We start from the raw sequence: 14,359 nt of genomic DNA, 5'->3' as shown, positions 1-14,359 counted from the left end.
GTATGAGGTGTACTTTATTAAGGAGCAGGGCAATGTCTCTGAGGAGGGATGGTTGAACTGAGATGTGAAGGATACACAGGAACCAACCACCTGAAAGGATTTGGAAGGGAGACCACACAATTGGTCAGCAAGTGTAAAGGTCCTGGGGCTGGAAAGCACTAGAGAGGAGACCTGGGTGGCTGGAGTGTAGTAAAGGAGAGGACATCAGAAGATGAGGCCAGAGAGGTTGGCAAGGCGGGCTGTATAGACAAGGGCAAAGGTTTGGATTTCATTTCAAGGGCAGTGGGAGCTCTTAGAGGGTTTTAAGGCAGGGAAATATCATCCCATTCATATTTTAAAATATCATTCTAGGTGCTGTGGAGATAATGGATCACAGCAGCACGAGCATTCGGGTGGATGGGTGGTGAAGCCAAATGGCTGATACAGAGAAGAATGATGTAAACAAAGTAAAAGGGGATACAGAGTCGGAGGCCGGAGGACATCCAGGGGAAGGAACTGCGTGGCCCAACTGGTTTGCAGCCTTCCGCAAACAACGGAGTCACCCAGAGGCCTTGTTACAACACAAATCTCTAGGCCCCATCTCAGAGTTTCTGATTCAGGAGTACCTGGATGCGCTCGAGAATTTGCATTTGTAACAAGCACTAAGGCTGCTGGACCGGAGACTGAATGCTCTTTGAGACCCACTGGAAAAGGCAGTTGGACACAGTCCCCTGGGGCTCTGGCACCTGTTTATATCACACAGTTAAGTCTGTGGGAGTGGTTGGGACCTCTCGGGCACTGAAAGTAGAGAAGGGCAGGCGTCCAAGGATAGCCCTAGGTTGCTGATGTGTACAGGTCAGGAGATGCAGGACAACTGAGAAGGGACAGCTAGTGAGGCCAGATGAACAGCAAGGGAGGGGAGTGTGGCAACTAGGAAGCTGCAGGAGGCAGTCCTAATTCCTGGGCTCTGTGACTATGTCACTTCCATGGCAGAAGGGACTTTGAAGCTGTAATCACAGTCACAGTCCTGAATTATCCAGGTGGGTCTGATTTAATCACATGACCCCTTAACAGCAGAGAACTTTCTCGGGCTGTTAGAGGAGTCAGAGATTGACGCTGCAGAGGAGGAAGCAGGATTCCAAGCATGAGGAGGATTCAGCACTAGGGCTGCCTCCGACATGTGGGGGCCACATGCAGGGATGGGAGAGAAGCCTGCAAGAGCTAACTGCGGCTCCCCGCTGACAGCCAGGAAGGACACGGGGACCTCGGCATTAGAGCTTCAAAACCTGGATTTGCCAACAACTTGAAAAGGCTTTGAAGTGGATTCTTCCCCCAAAGCCCCCAGTCAGGCTAATGCCTTGATTTGAGCCGAGAGAGACTGGTGTCAGACTTCCACCAAACCGTGAGAGAATGAATGAGTGTTGCTTTAAACAGCTAGGTTTGTGGCAACCTGTTATGACACTGGTAGAAAACACGTAGAAGCCAAGAGAAAAGTGTTTAATGGTCAGAGAAGTCAGCTTCATCAAACGCTGACAAGAGTCCAGGAATTTGAGGACAAAGGGTGTCTGATGACCTTGGCAACAAGCGCGGTCTTCCGGGCACAGAGCAGGAGTAAAGGGCTGCATTGAAGCGGTTGAAAAATGATACAGACGGAGGGTGGAAATAGCCCACTGCTGGAGTCTAACTCCTCCAGCTGGAGGCTGTTTCTGGGGCCTCGTGCTCGGCCATGCTCCAGCCACGTGACCCGCAGAGCGTTCCCCTCCCCATCACGTGCCCCACCACATACATGTCCGCACCACGTGCTGCACAGCGTTCTGCACACACCCCCTATGTGTCCCATCATGCTCCCCACCACCACTGCGCGCCCCATGGTGCTCTGCGCGCGCCTGTCACGTGCCCTGCCGCGCCCTCCCTGGCCCGAGGACGGTTGGCTGCGGTTGGGGCGAAGCCATGAGCTCCTCCTCGCGGCCCCTGAACGGAATGCCCGGGTCCAGGGCGGAAGGCCAGGTACAAAGGAGCGGCTGGGCCGCAGCCTTCGGGAAGTTCCTGGAGTCACCAGCCCGGGGCGGGTGGCCGGGCTTGTCCTGTGCGCATGGTGGGGAACGCCCGGACTCCGGGAGTCAGGCGAGGGGACAGCGCCCCAGTCCGGGCGAGGGCCCCGGCGGGTCAGGGGTCAGGGCACTGGAGTCCGGGTGCAGTGGGAGGGCTCTGCAGCCTGTTTTGTTCCCCACAAGTCTCCGTACCAGAGGTTGAGTCGGTGGATGCTGGACGTTTCCGGGGACCGGGGTGTGCTGAAGGACGTCATCCGAGAGGGTGCCGGTGAGCTGGTGACGCCGGATGCGTCCGTGCTAGGTATGGCCCGGGTCCCGGCGCCGTCTGGCCTCAGGAAGCTGGCAATACAAGAGGAATGGCGGTTTCGTGGCACTTTACTTTAGCGGGACGGGAGGCTACGTTTCCAAAAAAAAAAAAAAAAAAAAAAGTAGTGGTGCATTTTTATGGGGTAGAACATGCTTTGTTAGACTTTGAATTTTCAAGGGACAGCGAGGGGACCCCATGTCCTCCACGTTGAACAAGGGACATGCCGAGGCTCACCAGCCAATTTCCTGATGCTCAGAGCCGAAGGGCAGGCATCCAAACGTTAAGCAAAGATTTGCCCTTATAACTTAGCGTGTGAGACGGTTGAAGGGCATCTACTTCTATTGTTTTTGTGTGATAAAGAGATGTGACTCTGTAGAGGTGAGAGTATTGGTCCATTTTTCTGTGTCTGTTCCCTCTGTCCTAGTGAAATATTCCGGATACCTGGAGCACATGGACAAGCCTTTTGATTCCAACTGCTTTAGGAAGACTCCTCGACTCATGAAGCTCGGAGAAGGTGAGCTCACACCGGGAGCTGGAAAAGAAGGGGCTGGAAATCAGTGAGGGGCGACGCCCTGGGGCTGGAGAGTTGTCCAGGACATAGATTCTTTGAGTCGGTTTTGCTAAACCAGCCCGTTCCCTCCTGGAGAACTAGGTATTGGGAGATGTCCTGCTGGCAAGGCGATCTTTGCATCCTGAGTTAACCATTGGGCATTGCGTTTTGTTGCTTTATTGAGCGAACATCTGCTGAATGCTTACTACCCACAACGCATGATGAAAAAACAGGATGTATGTACCCAGATGATTAGAATATCTGCCAGTGTGGCAGGGAGAATGACTCGCATTCAGACAACTAACCTGGTGGAGTGGGATAAGTTCCTGGGAAGTATAAGCAGTGTTGTAGGAGTACTTAGTGAAGGCGCTGTTAATCCCAGCTGGGCAGATCAGGGAAGGCTGCATGGAAGAGGGTGCATTTGAAACGAGCACTGAAGTTTGAGTAAGATGTGAATCAGGGCAGAAGCTGGGCATGGGGGGAGGAGGAGGATGTTGTAGGAAGAGAGACCTGTGCGAAAAATAGCAGAGGCTAGAATGCTGCAGAACCTAGAGAAATCAGAGTTGGAATAGTGGTGCAGTGGGAAACACAGCTGAAGGTGAGCGGGGCCTACGATGCAGAAGGCTTGGAATATGACATGGAGATATTTGGACATAAAGAGAAGAACCTGATAGCATTGGAACAGGATACTGGGCGAGCTTCAACCAAGTTTTTTGTCCCTTCTTCCAGATATCACACTTTGGGGCATGGAGCTGGGCATTCTGAGCATGCGGAGGGGAGAGCTGGCCAGGTTTCTGTTCAAACCAACCTATGCCTATGGGACACTGGGCTGCCCGCCCTTGATCCCCCCAAACAGCACCGTCTTGTTTGAGATTGAGCTGCTTGACTTCCTGGATTCTGCTGAATCAGACAAATTTTGTGCCTTGTCAGCCGTAAGTTCCGGAGCACCAATGTCAGCGCTGCACAGAAAGCGGGTTGGGTTTGTGGTTTGGTAATTATCATCTCTGCGGATGGTCCTCTGGCCCAGGTTCCACCCGAGGGCTCCTGTGTGGTGGTGGCGGCGGTGGTCTCCCACTTCCTAGTACTGCCCATCTTCATACTGACTCCTGTGTGTGGGTAACTGTACTAGGCCAAGGTCAGGCTGTGGATTTGTCATGGACACCAGCAGTTTGAGCTGAACTTTTAGTCAGCCTTTGCTTGCTTCTCTCTGCAAAAACAGTGAACATTTGCTTCTCAACATTGATTCCCAGCAAGTCAAGCACTGCGTTGGTAGCTCATAATTAGGGTGACCATATAATTTGTTGCCCAACCCAAGACACTTCAGATTGAAAGGGACTATTAACTGGATAGGATACCAGGACATCAGGTGTGAACTGGGATAATCCCAGGCAAAGGGGGACATAAGGTCTCTGTTCTCGTGATTTAAGTGTTGCCATTTCTTTGTTGCCTTTACTTAACCATTCCCATAGAGATAGGGCTTCTAATCTCATTAGAATGCCCTCTTTGTCATTCTGTCTCACACTGACTATATATGTGACCGTAGGTGTCCACCCAGGATTATATCTGTATGTGATGTTTACGCAGTAAACTATCAGCACCCCAAGTGAGGCACCTGATCTTTTTTCATCTTTATGCAAAACAGGTTCTCGCAGATCCTGGGTCCCACCTCTGGTATACTGATTTAGAATCTCTGGGGTTGGGGCGGGTCAGGCAAGACAGGCCACATGTGTTTAAAAAGAGGCTCTATGGGTGCCTCTTTTTATGGGTGCCTTGTTTTCTTTTTTAAAAAAATTGATTCTAGAGAGAAGGGAGGGGGAGAGAGAGGGGGAGACACATCAGTTGGTTGCCTCTTGCATGCACCCTGACTGGGGACTGAACCCACAACCCAGGCATGTGCCCTGAGTGGGAATCGAACCTGCAACCTTTTGGTTAGCAGGATGATGCCCAACCAACTGAGCCACCATCCAGGTTCTACAGGTGATTTTGATATGTACTCAAGGTAGAGCATTGTGGCTATAAAGATCAGTAGGGCCCTGGGCAGACAAGACCTGTTAAATTCTGTTGAATAAATGGTCCTGATTTTTGTGCTTAAGTTCCATCAGCTTCTAATTCCACGGAAACTGCTGCTTTAGTGAACACCTCTAGGAGGACGGTCGATCTCCCTTTGGCCCTCGGCTGTAAAGTGGGGGCAGTAATCGCATCGAACTGCCATGGCTTCCGTTGGGATTCACAGAGATGACGTCTCTGCAGAGGCGTGTGGACAATTCTATGTCAGTAAACAAAAGTGCACACTCTGAGGGAGAGAGACGGAACCTGTGTAACTACACTTGCATTGTGGTATTGTGGCTTTCAGTGTTCTTGTTGGGTGTCCTTGTCTTTGGTCCTCAGGAGCAACAAGATCGATTTCCACTTCAGAAGGTCCTAAAAGTGGCAGCTACTGAACGGGAGTTTGGCAACTACCTTTTCCGCCAGAATCGTTTCTCCTATGCCAAAGTGAGGTATAAACGGGTAAGAACGCTTAAGAAGTACGTTTAGACCCTGAAATACTCCGTTTGAAAGACACAGACCTGGTCTCTTTCCCTACTCTTTATGTACAGCCATTAAGAAAAAGCTCCTTAAACCGCCCCTTGCTAGATAGCTGGGAGAGGGGACAAGGTGTCTGCTGGGAGCCTGGTGTTCTGTCTGGTGCTTGATGTCTGGCACATGGGTGTGTTCAGGTTGTGAAAATACATTGAGCTATACACTTACTTTTGTACTTGTGTGTGTATGTATTTCAGTAAAAAGTTTTTTAAAATTCTCACCTTAGTGTTAGCTCCTCTACTAACTGATTTTTCCACCCCTCTGTAAGATTTGCTGTCTTCATTTCCTGTCTGGCAGTAGAGATTCCTCTGACTCCAAGGTGACTCCCTTCTCACCAAGCTTTTGATTGTGCTCTGGCTTCTCCTGTAGGTTGTGCGGACAGGAATTCGCTGTGCTCTGCAACTCAGTAAATACTCTGAGCACGGTGTGTGCCAGCCTCTGGGCCTTAAGTTCTAGGCATAAACAGGACCGAGTTTAGAGTCTAGGTGTAGTCTGATTTTACATCTCATTTGCATACCGAGCCTAAATCATTCCAGATTTGCGCTCAGCTGTAAGCAACAGAATCCTGAAAAACTGGTCTTTAAGTAAATGAGATACTTAATTTGTCCACACATGAAAAGGGAGGCGGTTCAAGGCTGCATAGCAGTTCCATGAAGCTACCAGAGATCCAGGTTCCTTCTTTCTGCTCAGCTCCCCGTAAATGTGTCCTAGTTTCTCCTCCCGCCCATGGTGGATGGTCATTCAGCCTGTAGCAGCACATGATTATGTGGGCAGAAAGAAGAGTGGGGAGAAGAGTTTGGTGTGTTCATTGCTTACCTTTGTATTTCATGGACTGTGTTAAATGTACACCCTTAACTGTATAGGGAGCTGGGAAAGGTACTTTTCAAATTAGTAGATTGCTGCTTTGAATGGAATGGAAGTGACTAGGAGACAAGGAGGGGAGTAGACACTGCGTAAGCAGGGAACAGTCTCGGCCACACTTGGCTTGTGTGAATATGCCGCCGAGAACAGAGAGCAAGCTAATAAAGTCAGGTTCTTAAACTTGGATAGTGCGGATTTTGCCTCATGATTAGGTAATGTCATGGATACTATTTGTAAAGTTTCTTGAGAGCCTGCTCACTTGAAAACCATTTTTTCTCATAAAAAACAGACCATTTCTTCCATCTCTTATTTCCTAGGTCTGATTCCCTGCGCAGTCACTTTTCAATTACATCTGCTGTTTTTCTGGTACTCTGAATGTATAAATGACATGCTCGAGTTGCTCTTTTTGATGTTTTTGATTTCTTATTACAGCAGGTGAGGCTTCAGTTCTCACTTCTGTTTTCCCAGTATTGTCATAATTTTAAAGATCAGAATTTAGTCTTACGTAATTGAGGTTATATGACGCTATACCTGCCGAGCCGAGGTCTGCGCCATGCTTACGTGTGCAGCAGCCCCCTTCTGCCCCTTGAAACGCCTCTTTTTTGCCTAGTTTTCTCTATACCAGCACTGTTTTTTCCTAAACATCCTCACAGCAGTAGAAAGCCTCTTGCAACGCTGCTTTCCGTGTGATCCTGCCTCTCACAGCCCAGCAGTTCCATATTTTCTCAGGACGTGCCCACTGGAACTCCGAGTCAAACCGCGGCTCCCTGGGCCTGCTGCACGGCTCCTGTCCCAGGGCTGCCCCGTGATTGGTGGACTTCCTATTGTTTTTCTCAGTTTACTCCCTTGTTTTGATGGAGCACATACATCTTTGCATGTCTAAAAATATTCTTATGAGGTTTGTCCAGAAGGTATCCAGCCACGTAATATAAAAAATAGACACATTTATTGAAGGAGATACAAGATCCAAGAAACATTGTACAGAGGACAACGACGCCTCAGTCCCCTTCAAAGTCAGCACCTTGGGGCCTCATGCAGTTTTCCCAGTCACCATCAGCTACCCGGTATTTTCCTGAATCTCATCAACGATCTGAAATCTCTTCCATTTCAAAGGTGATTTTAGTTTTGGGAAAAGCCAGAAGTTGCAAGGTGCCAATTCTGGGCTGTTGGGGAGCTGAGTCACCGGGTATTTTGATGTTTCTCCAAAAAACTTCCCATGAAATGTGATGCATGAGTGGGCATGTTGTCGTGATGAAGCTGCCAATCGCCAGTTGCCCATGGCTACAGCCTTCTGAATCATCCCAATACTTTCCACAGAGGAATGTTCAAGCTTAATGCAAAATTTGATGCAGATTCATTGCTCTACTCAGTCATTTTGAATGAGACAGCCACACGGTACACATGCTCACTCAATGGCATCTACCACCCCCACTGACTAGTCCAGTGAAGTCACCATTGTTCATGCGTGCGTATTCCAGTCCACTCTCCTTGGCTACTGGGTTACATCGAACTTGCACAAACTGTCATTATATTAACAACGGCTGGACTTTCTCCAGACAGACCTCGTATACTTTATACTTCTCATGTAACAGGTAATGTAACTGAGTACAGAATTCCCGGAGGCAGAATTCAAGTCACCATCCTCAGATTTTGAAGAATATTCCAGCTTTTAGACTTGTCTAATACCACTTAGGTTCCTATTCCTTTATACCCAACTAATTTATTTTTCTTGTAGGGATTTAAGGATCTTTTTTCCTGTGTTATTTTTAAATTTTACAGTGGTGTGCCTGTGTGTGCATGTCTGTGTTTTTAAATTTGTTATATTGAGCTAATGGTGTATCACCTCACTCAGGAGATCTGTCCTCAGCTCCAGGAAACTTTGGGGCTCTTTGGTAATTTACTCCATTTCTGTCTTCTCTCTTTTCTGGAACTCCTTGTGAATTGATGATCAGATCGTCCACACTGAGCCTCTAGATTTCCTTTTTTATTTTCTTCCTCCCAATTTCTATCTTTCTCCTTTTTATTCCACTCTCTGGCAGCTTTTCTGGACTTTATTTGCTATTTTTTCTAGTAAGTTCTTCATTTTTTTCAACTTTCGAGAGCTCTTTGCTTCCTTTTCCCAGCATCTGTTCTTGTTTCATGAATGTGTTATCTGCTCACCTTTTCAGAGTATCGATTGTAATTTTCAAGTTTTTTTTCATTTTCCGTTTGCATCTGAATTTTTCTTAAAACCTCAATCCTTTTTCTGTTTGTTGGGCTTTCTGTCCATTAGAGACTGTGTCCATGTGCATTAGGTTTGGCTGCAAGTCACAGAGACTCATAGTAAGTGACCAAAAGATAGGTACGTCTCACTCATGTGAAAGGAGGGCTTCTTAGTAGCTCTGCTCCGCGGTGCTCTCAGGTTCCCGGGCTGCTTCCGTCTCGCTGTCTGCCTATTTCTAGGGTGGGGCTCTGGGCCTTGTGGTCCAGGATGGTGGCCCCTAAGTTCTAGGCAGTAGGACAGAAAAGAGGGCTGAGGGCATGTACCTATGACCCTTGCACTGAATTATGTTTTCCAGGACCTGTTCTCCGGGCCGTAACCAGATACCAGGAAGGCTAGCACATATCTCTATTCTGGTTGTACACGCTCCCAGCAAAAAATCCTATTACCATGGAAGAAGGGGGAATAGCTCCTAGGAGATAGGAGGCCTCCTCTCCCACAGAGCCTTTCCCCAAATGTTTGGTGACCTTTGGCTGTCCTTTAGGATTTGAAAGAGGCATTAAAAGCTGACTGGAAACTCGAAGTCCTTGGTGGGGCCGGTTGCACTGTGATTGGGTAGACTCCCACAGGCGCTTGCTCTGGGGACATCTGGTTCTCCACCTCCTGCCCAGGGCAAACGCCTAGCTACAGTGTCCTGAGAGCTGAACAGGGAAACAGGACAGAAGGTCTCACTGGCTGTTACTGAGACTGTCCTCTAATACCCCTGTTACCATCATCCCTTCTTCCTGCCCTCTGCTCTGTATGCTGTCCCTGAATCGAGAGCCTCTTCGGTTCCATCTGTCTAGAAAATAGACACTCCCGATTGTTGAGGTAGTGGGAAGGTGTGGGCATCTGGACCCATAGGGACAGGGAGTGGGAGGGAACGGTCAGTGTGTCCTCCACCGTCCAGCCTCACTTCTGGCCCTGATGGCTCGGATTCCTAGTTCTAGTCCCCAGGGCCCTCGGGGCTCTGCACTGCAGACCAGCCCCTTTATATTGGTGCTCCTGTCTGCCAAGTCAGTCACAACGCTGTCATCCATTCTTGACACATTGGGTTTGTCACTGGTCCTCTTCCTGTTCTTTGTTCTCGTTGGACTATACCTTTCTACTACTTAGGGCAGGAGAGGGGACGATGCAGGAAGGGACGATGCGTGAAGTCATCCTCACTCAGCCAGGGGCTTCGCATACCTGTTTCTCTTAGAAATCATCCCAGTCTTCAGAGCAGCAGCGTTTATTAGCGCCACTGTGTTTTCAGGCTTTTGCTCAGCCTCGTGTGGGACACACAGACTATCAGGCAGGGCCCTTGCTCTCAAGAATTTCATTTGGTTGTGGTAACTAGTACTGTAGCTTTTCAGGGGAGAGGAATATTTTTATAGGTTAGAATATCTGGTATTGGCTTCTTGGAAGAAATGACACTATAGCCAAGCCTAGAGGGGTGAAATGGCAGAGAAAATAGAGGGGAAGAGGTTAACTCTGGACAAGAGAAAAGAGTGAGCAAAGATACAGAAGTGAATGGAGACTACTCGGGTCAGTTGGTGGATGCCTAGTCTAAAACACATGCTACATTAGAAAAATAGTGAAATAAAAGGAATCGGATTCGGCAAGATGCTTAAATGTATATAGATGTGTCTAAATGAGGGAGAGAATGGAAGGGACCCACTGAGGAGGAGGGAGTTGATAAAAGTAATATTTGGGGAAGAGGCAGTGGTTAGCAGTATGCAGGTAAGGGTGGAGCCCACAAGAGCCAATTATAAAATTCTCAGGAATTTTTGCAAACTTGAATCAGCCATGGTGGGAATAGTGACATCACAGGAATAGGTAAACACTAGAGGGCTCCTCCTGCCAAGTGATGATTAAACACCATGTACGCAGCACATGTCGAAGGGACAGGCTTCCCTTAATGCATATCTGTTCCGTGTTAGGCGCTGTACAAGGCCTTTTGCAACTAACCCTGTTACAGGGATTCAGGAATATGTTTAAGGAGGTGTGAGTTGTACAAATAAAGAAAAAGTTCTGGAAATATTATACTTTCAAAAAATGAACTACTAACCTTGAAGGTTTATATTTAAGTGATGAAGGAAACAAAGAGTGTTATTACATAAAGCGTTCTGGTCTGAGAAGTGTTTAAAACAAGAATGACTAGGAAAGAAGAGATTCGTTAACTTTAGTTTTGATTACGTATGAAAACAGCCAGGTAAAGATGGCCGGTAGGAGACTGGTTCTAGGTGACAAATGTAGACCAGAGCTCAGGTGAGAGACCCAGGTTGGGGGTCTGAAACCTGAATCAATGTGGAAGGTGTGAGGGCGGCAGACAGAAACTTGTGTAATGGATGACGAATTAGAAAAGGGAAGACAAAGGAAAGCTCGTGGCTTTCTACCTAAAAGGCCATCTTCTCTGACACATTATCCAGTTCTTCATCCTGCTAGCGGGTTCCAGTGGAACCTTCTCTCAGTCACACTGACACTGTCCAGGTTTTGCCTTCATCACTTTTTGCCTTACTATTGTTGTGATATAATTCACATACTGTTCAATTCACACTTGTGAAGTGTATAGTTCATTGATCTTTAATATATTCACAGGGGTGTGCCACTGTCACCATTGTCTAATTCCAGCACACGTCATCACCCCCAGGAGAAACCCCATACCCATTAGCAGTTAACCATTCTCCCCACACCCCTTGGCAGCCCTATTTTACTTCCTGTCTATGGGTTTGCCTATTCTGGACATCACATGTAAATACAATCATTAAATACATGGTCCTCTGTGTCTGGCTTCCTTCACTTGGCAATGTTTTCAAGATTCATCTGTGTTGTAGCATGTATGAGTACTTCATTCCTTTTGAAAAATAATAATTTCATTTTTAAACTGTAGTAAAATGTGCATACTTTTACCATTTTAATGCATTTGCCAATTTAATCATCATAGGTGTACAATCCAGCGGCATTAAGTACATGCACAAAGTGGTGTCACCATGTGCACTATGCATTTCCAAAACGTACCCATCATCCCACACGGAAATTCTCTGCCCACTAAGTAATAACTCCCATTCCCGCTTCCCCTTCCCCCCAGTCTATTCTACTTCATGCCTCCATGAATTTGCCTGTTACGGACACTCATGAGTGGAATCATACAATATTTGTTCTTTTGTGAGTGGCTTCTTTCACTTAGCGTAATGTTTTCAAGGTTCATCGATGTTGTAGCATGTATACCAAACTTCATTCCTCCTTAAGGCTGAATATTCTGTCGTATATAAGCCCTCCCACCTTTTGTTTGTCCATTCATTAGTTGGGAGACATTTGGGCGGTTTCCACTTTTTGGTGGTTACGAATAATATTGCTCTGAATATTTGCCTACAGGCTTTTGTTTAGACTCATGTTTTCATTTTTCTTGGATATGTGCTTAGGAGTGCAGTTGCTGAGTCATGCGGTAATTCGATGTTTAACTTTTTGAAAAACTGTCATACCATTTTCATTAGCGGCTACAACATTTCCCATCCCCACGAACAATACAAGGGTTTCTCATAAACACTTGTTTTCCATTTTTAACACTACAGCCTTCCTGTGCTCATTGCGACAGCACACGCACTAAAATTGGGGCGGCACCCAAGGTTAGCATGGCCCTTGTGCAAGCAGGACCAGCAGATTCATGACGCTTACACAAAAATTCCATATTTTGTGCAGGGCCCAGTGGGCCTCCTCACACCCTTCGATTAGCTTGGAGAAATATGAGTCAAAGCACAGTTTGTGACACTAAATAGCAAAATTGTGACTTTTTACTATTAAAAACATACATATACACATTCCTACAGAAGTATGGTCTGCTTGAGTGTGGTCGGTAGGGTGATAATATGGGTGTAATAATTTATAGTTTTAATTTGCACACTTCACCTAAAATGTCATACAGTGTGCTTGAGTGGGATGCTGTTATGTTACAGAATTGCATGCTTATGATTTTGTAGTAAAAGACTTTGTAATAAAAAGGGGCGTTATCTGTGCTGGGCCCTCTGGTCTTCCTAGTTGGTGTGCAGGGGCGTCTCACTGTGATTTTGGTTTGCATTCCCCTGATGACCAATGATGTCGAACATCTTTCATGTGCTTACTGGCCATTTGTGTGTTTTCTTCAGAGAAATGTCTATTCAGTTCTTCGCCCATTTTTTAATTGGGCTGTCTTTTTTATTGTTCAGTTGTAAAAGCTCTTTCTATATCTTGGATACTAAGCCTTTATCAGATATGATTTGCAGATATTTTCTTCCAATCTGTGGGTTATTTTACTCTTTTTATCTTTTCAGGGATGTACAACTGCCTTTTTATTCGACGTACGAAATCCGTCATTTGCAGGCATAGATAATGACCACAGTAAACCGTTGTGCGCTGTCGGCTCTGACCAGTGATTGATGGCAATAGTGATTTTTCTTAAACATCAGCCAGCCTCTTCATTCTCTCTGTTCACTTTGTGTATAGTGTCCTTGGAAGCACCAAAGTTTTTCATTTTGATGAGGTTCTTGATGGATAATTTTGATAAATACCCATCAAAAAGCTTTGATGACGTTTATTCTTTGGTTATTCTTTTGGTGTTATGTCTAAGAAACCATTGTCTGATCTAAGGTTACAAAGATTTACATCTATATTTTCTTCCAAGAGTCTTCCAGTGTAGTTCCTACATTTAGGTCTGTGATCCATTTTGAGTTAATTTTTGTACCTAGTACGAGGTTGGAGTCCAGCTTTACTCTTTTGCATGTTGATATCCAGTCATCTCAGCACCATGTATTGAAATGGCTGCTCTTTCTCCATTGAATGGTGCTGGCGCCCTGTTGAAAATCCGTTGATTATAGACGTATAGGGTTGTTTTTCTGCACTTGCAGTCCGCACTGTCAGCCCTACTCCATTGATCTGTATGTCTGTCCTTACGCTAGTGCCACACTGGCTTGGTTACTATAGCTTTGTATTAAGTTTTGAACTTAGAATGTCCCTCTGATTTCAATTTCAAATTTGAAATTAGAAAGGTGAGTCTCCCACCTTCTCTTTTCAATATTGTTTTGCTATTCAGGGTCCCTCAAATTTTTATATGAATTTTCAGATCAGCTTGTCCATTTCTGCAAAGGAAGGGAGGGAGGAAGGAAGGAGAAAAGGAAAAGGGAAGGAAAGAAAGAAAGAAAAACGCTGCTGAGATTTTGGCGTGGTTGCAGAGATCTGTAGGTCAGCTGGGAATATTGCCATCTTACCAGCATCAAGTCTTCTGACCCATGAAGATGAGTTACCTTTCCGTTTCTTTAAGCCTTTAATTTCTTCCAACAATGTTTTGTAGTTTTCATTGTACAAGACTTGCACTTTAAAGTTATTGCTACTTATTTTATTTTTTTGATGATACTGTAAGTAGAGTTGTTTATTGGTAGAACATAGAAATACAGCTAACTAGTGTATTGGTTTTGTGTCCTGAAACTTTGCTGAACTAATATGTTAGCTCTAAGGGGTTTTTGGTGTGTGTGTGTGTGTGTGTGTGTGTGTATTCCTAGAGTTTCCTGTGTATAAGATTATGTCAGTCCCCTTGACCACCTGTCTTTCCTTTCCACAGGCCTTGTTGCTTCTCCGCCGGCGCTCAGCAGCCCCTGAAGAGCAGCACCTGGTGGAAGCTGCCAAGCTGCTTGTTCTCCTTAACCTCTCCTTTACATACCTGAAGCTGGAACAACCCGCCAGGGCCCTGCACTGTGGAGAGCAGGCTCTGATTATTGACCAAAAGAATGCCAAAGCCCTCTTCCGGTGTGGACAGGTGAGTTGGTGGACAGCGACTTGGG

At 46.3% G+C, this 14,359-nt stretch overlaps 1 protein-coding gene across 1 annotated transcript in view; it reads left to right on the top strand.

The window, feature by feature from the left end:
- FKBP6 (FKBP prolyl isomerase family member 6 (inactive)) overlaps positions 1–14,359 on the top strand; it is a 53,751-nt gene that overhangs the window by 18,991 nt on the left and 20,401 nt on the right. Inside the window, exons 3-7 of the mRNA XM_045204631.2 lie at positions 2,214–2,331; positions 2,762–2,851; positions 3,617–3,819; positions 5,276–5,395; positions 14,140–14,334. Coding sequence (XP_045060566.1) covers positions 2,214–2,331; positions 2,762–2,851; positions 3,617–3,819; positions 5,276–5,395; positions 14,140–14,334 — 726 coding nt within the window. The remainder of the gene's footprint in view (positions 1–2,213; positions 2,332–2,761; positions 2,852–3,616; positions 3,820–5,275; positions 5,396–14,139; positions 14,335–14,359) is intronic.

This window comes from Desmodus rotundus, chromosome 1 (assembly GCF_022682495.2).
Source record: "Desmodus rotundus isolate HL8 chromosome 1, HLdesRot8A.1, whole genome shotgun sequence".
Classification (NCBI taxonomy): Eukaryota; Metazoa; Chordata; class Mammalia; order Chiroptera; family Phyllostomidae; genus Desmodus; species Desmodus rotundus.
Note: the sequence above shows the minus strand (reverse complement) of the source record. Positions and strands in the feature narration are given on the sequence as shown.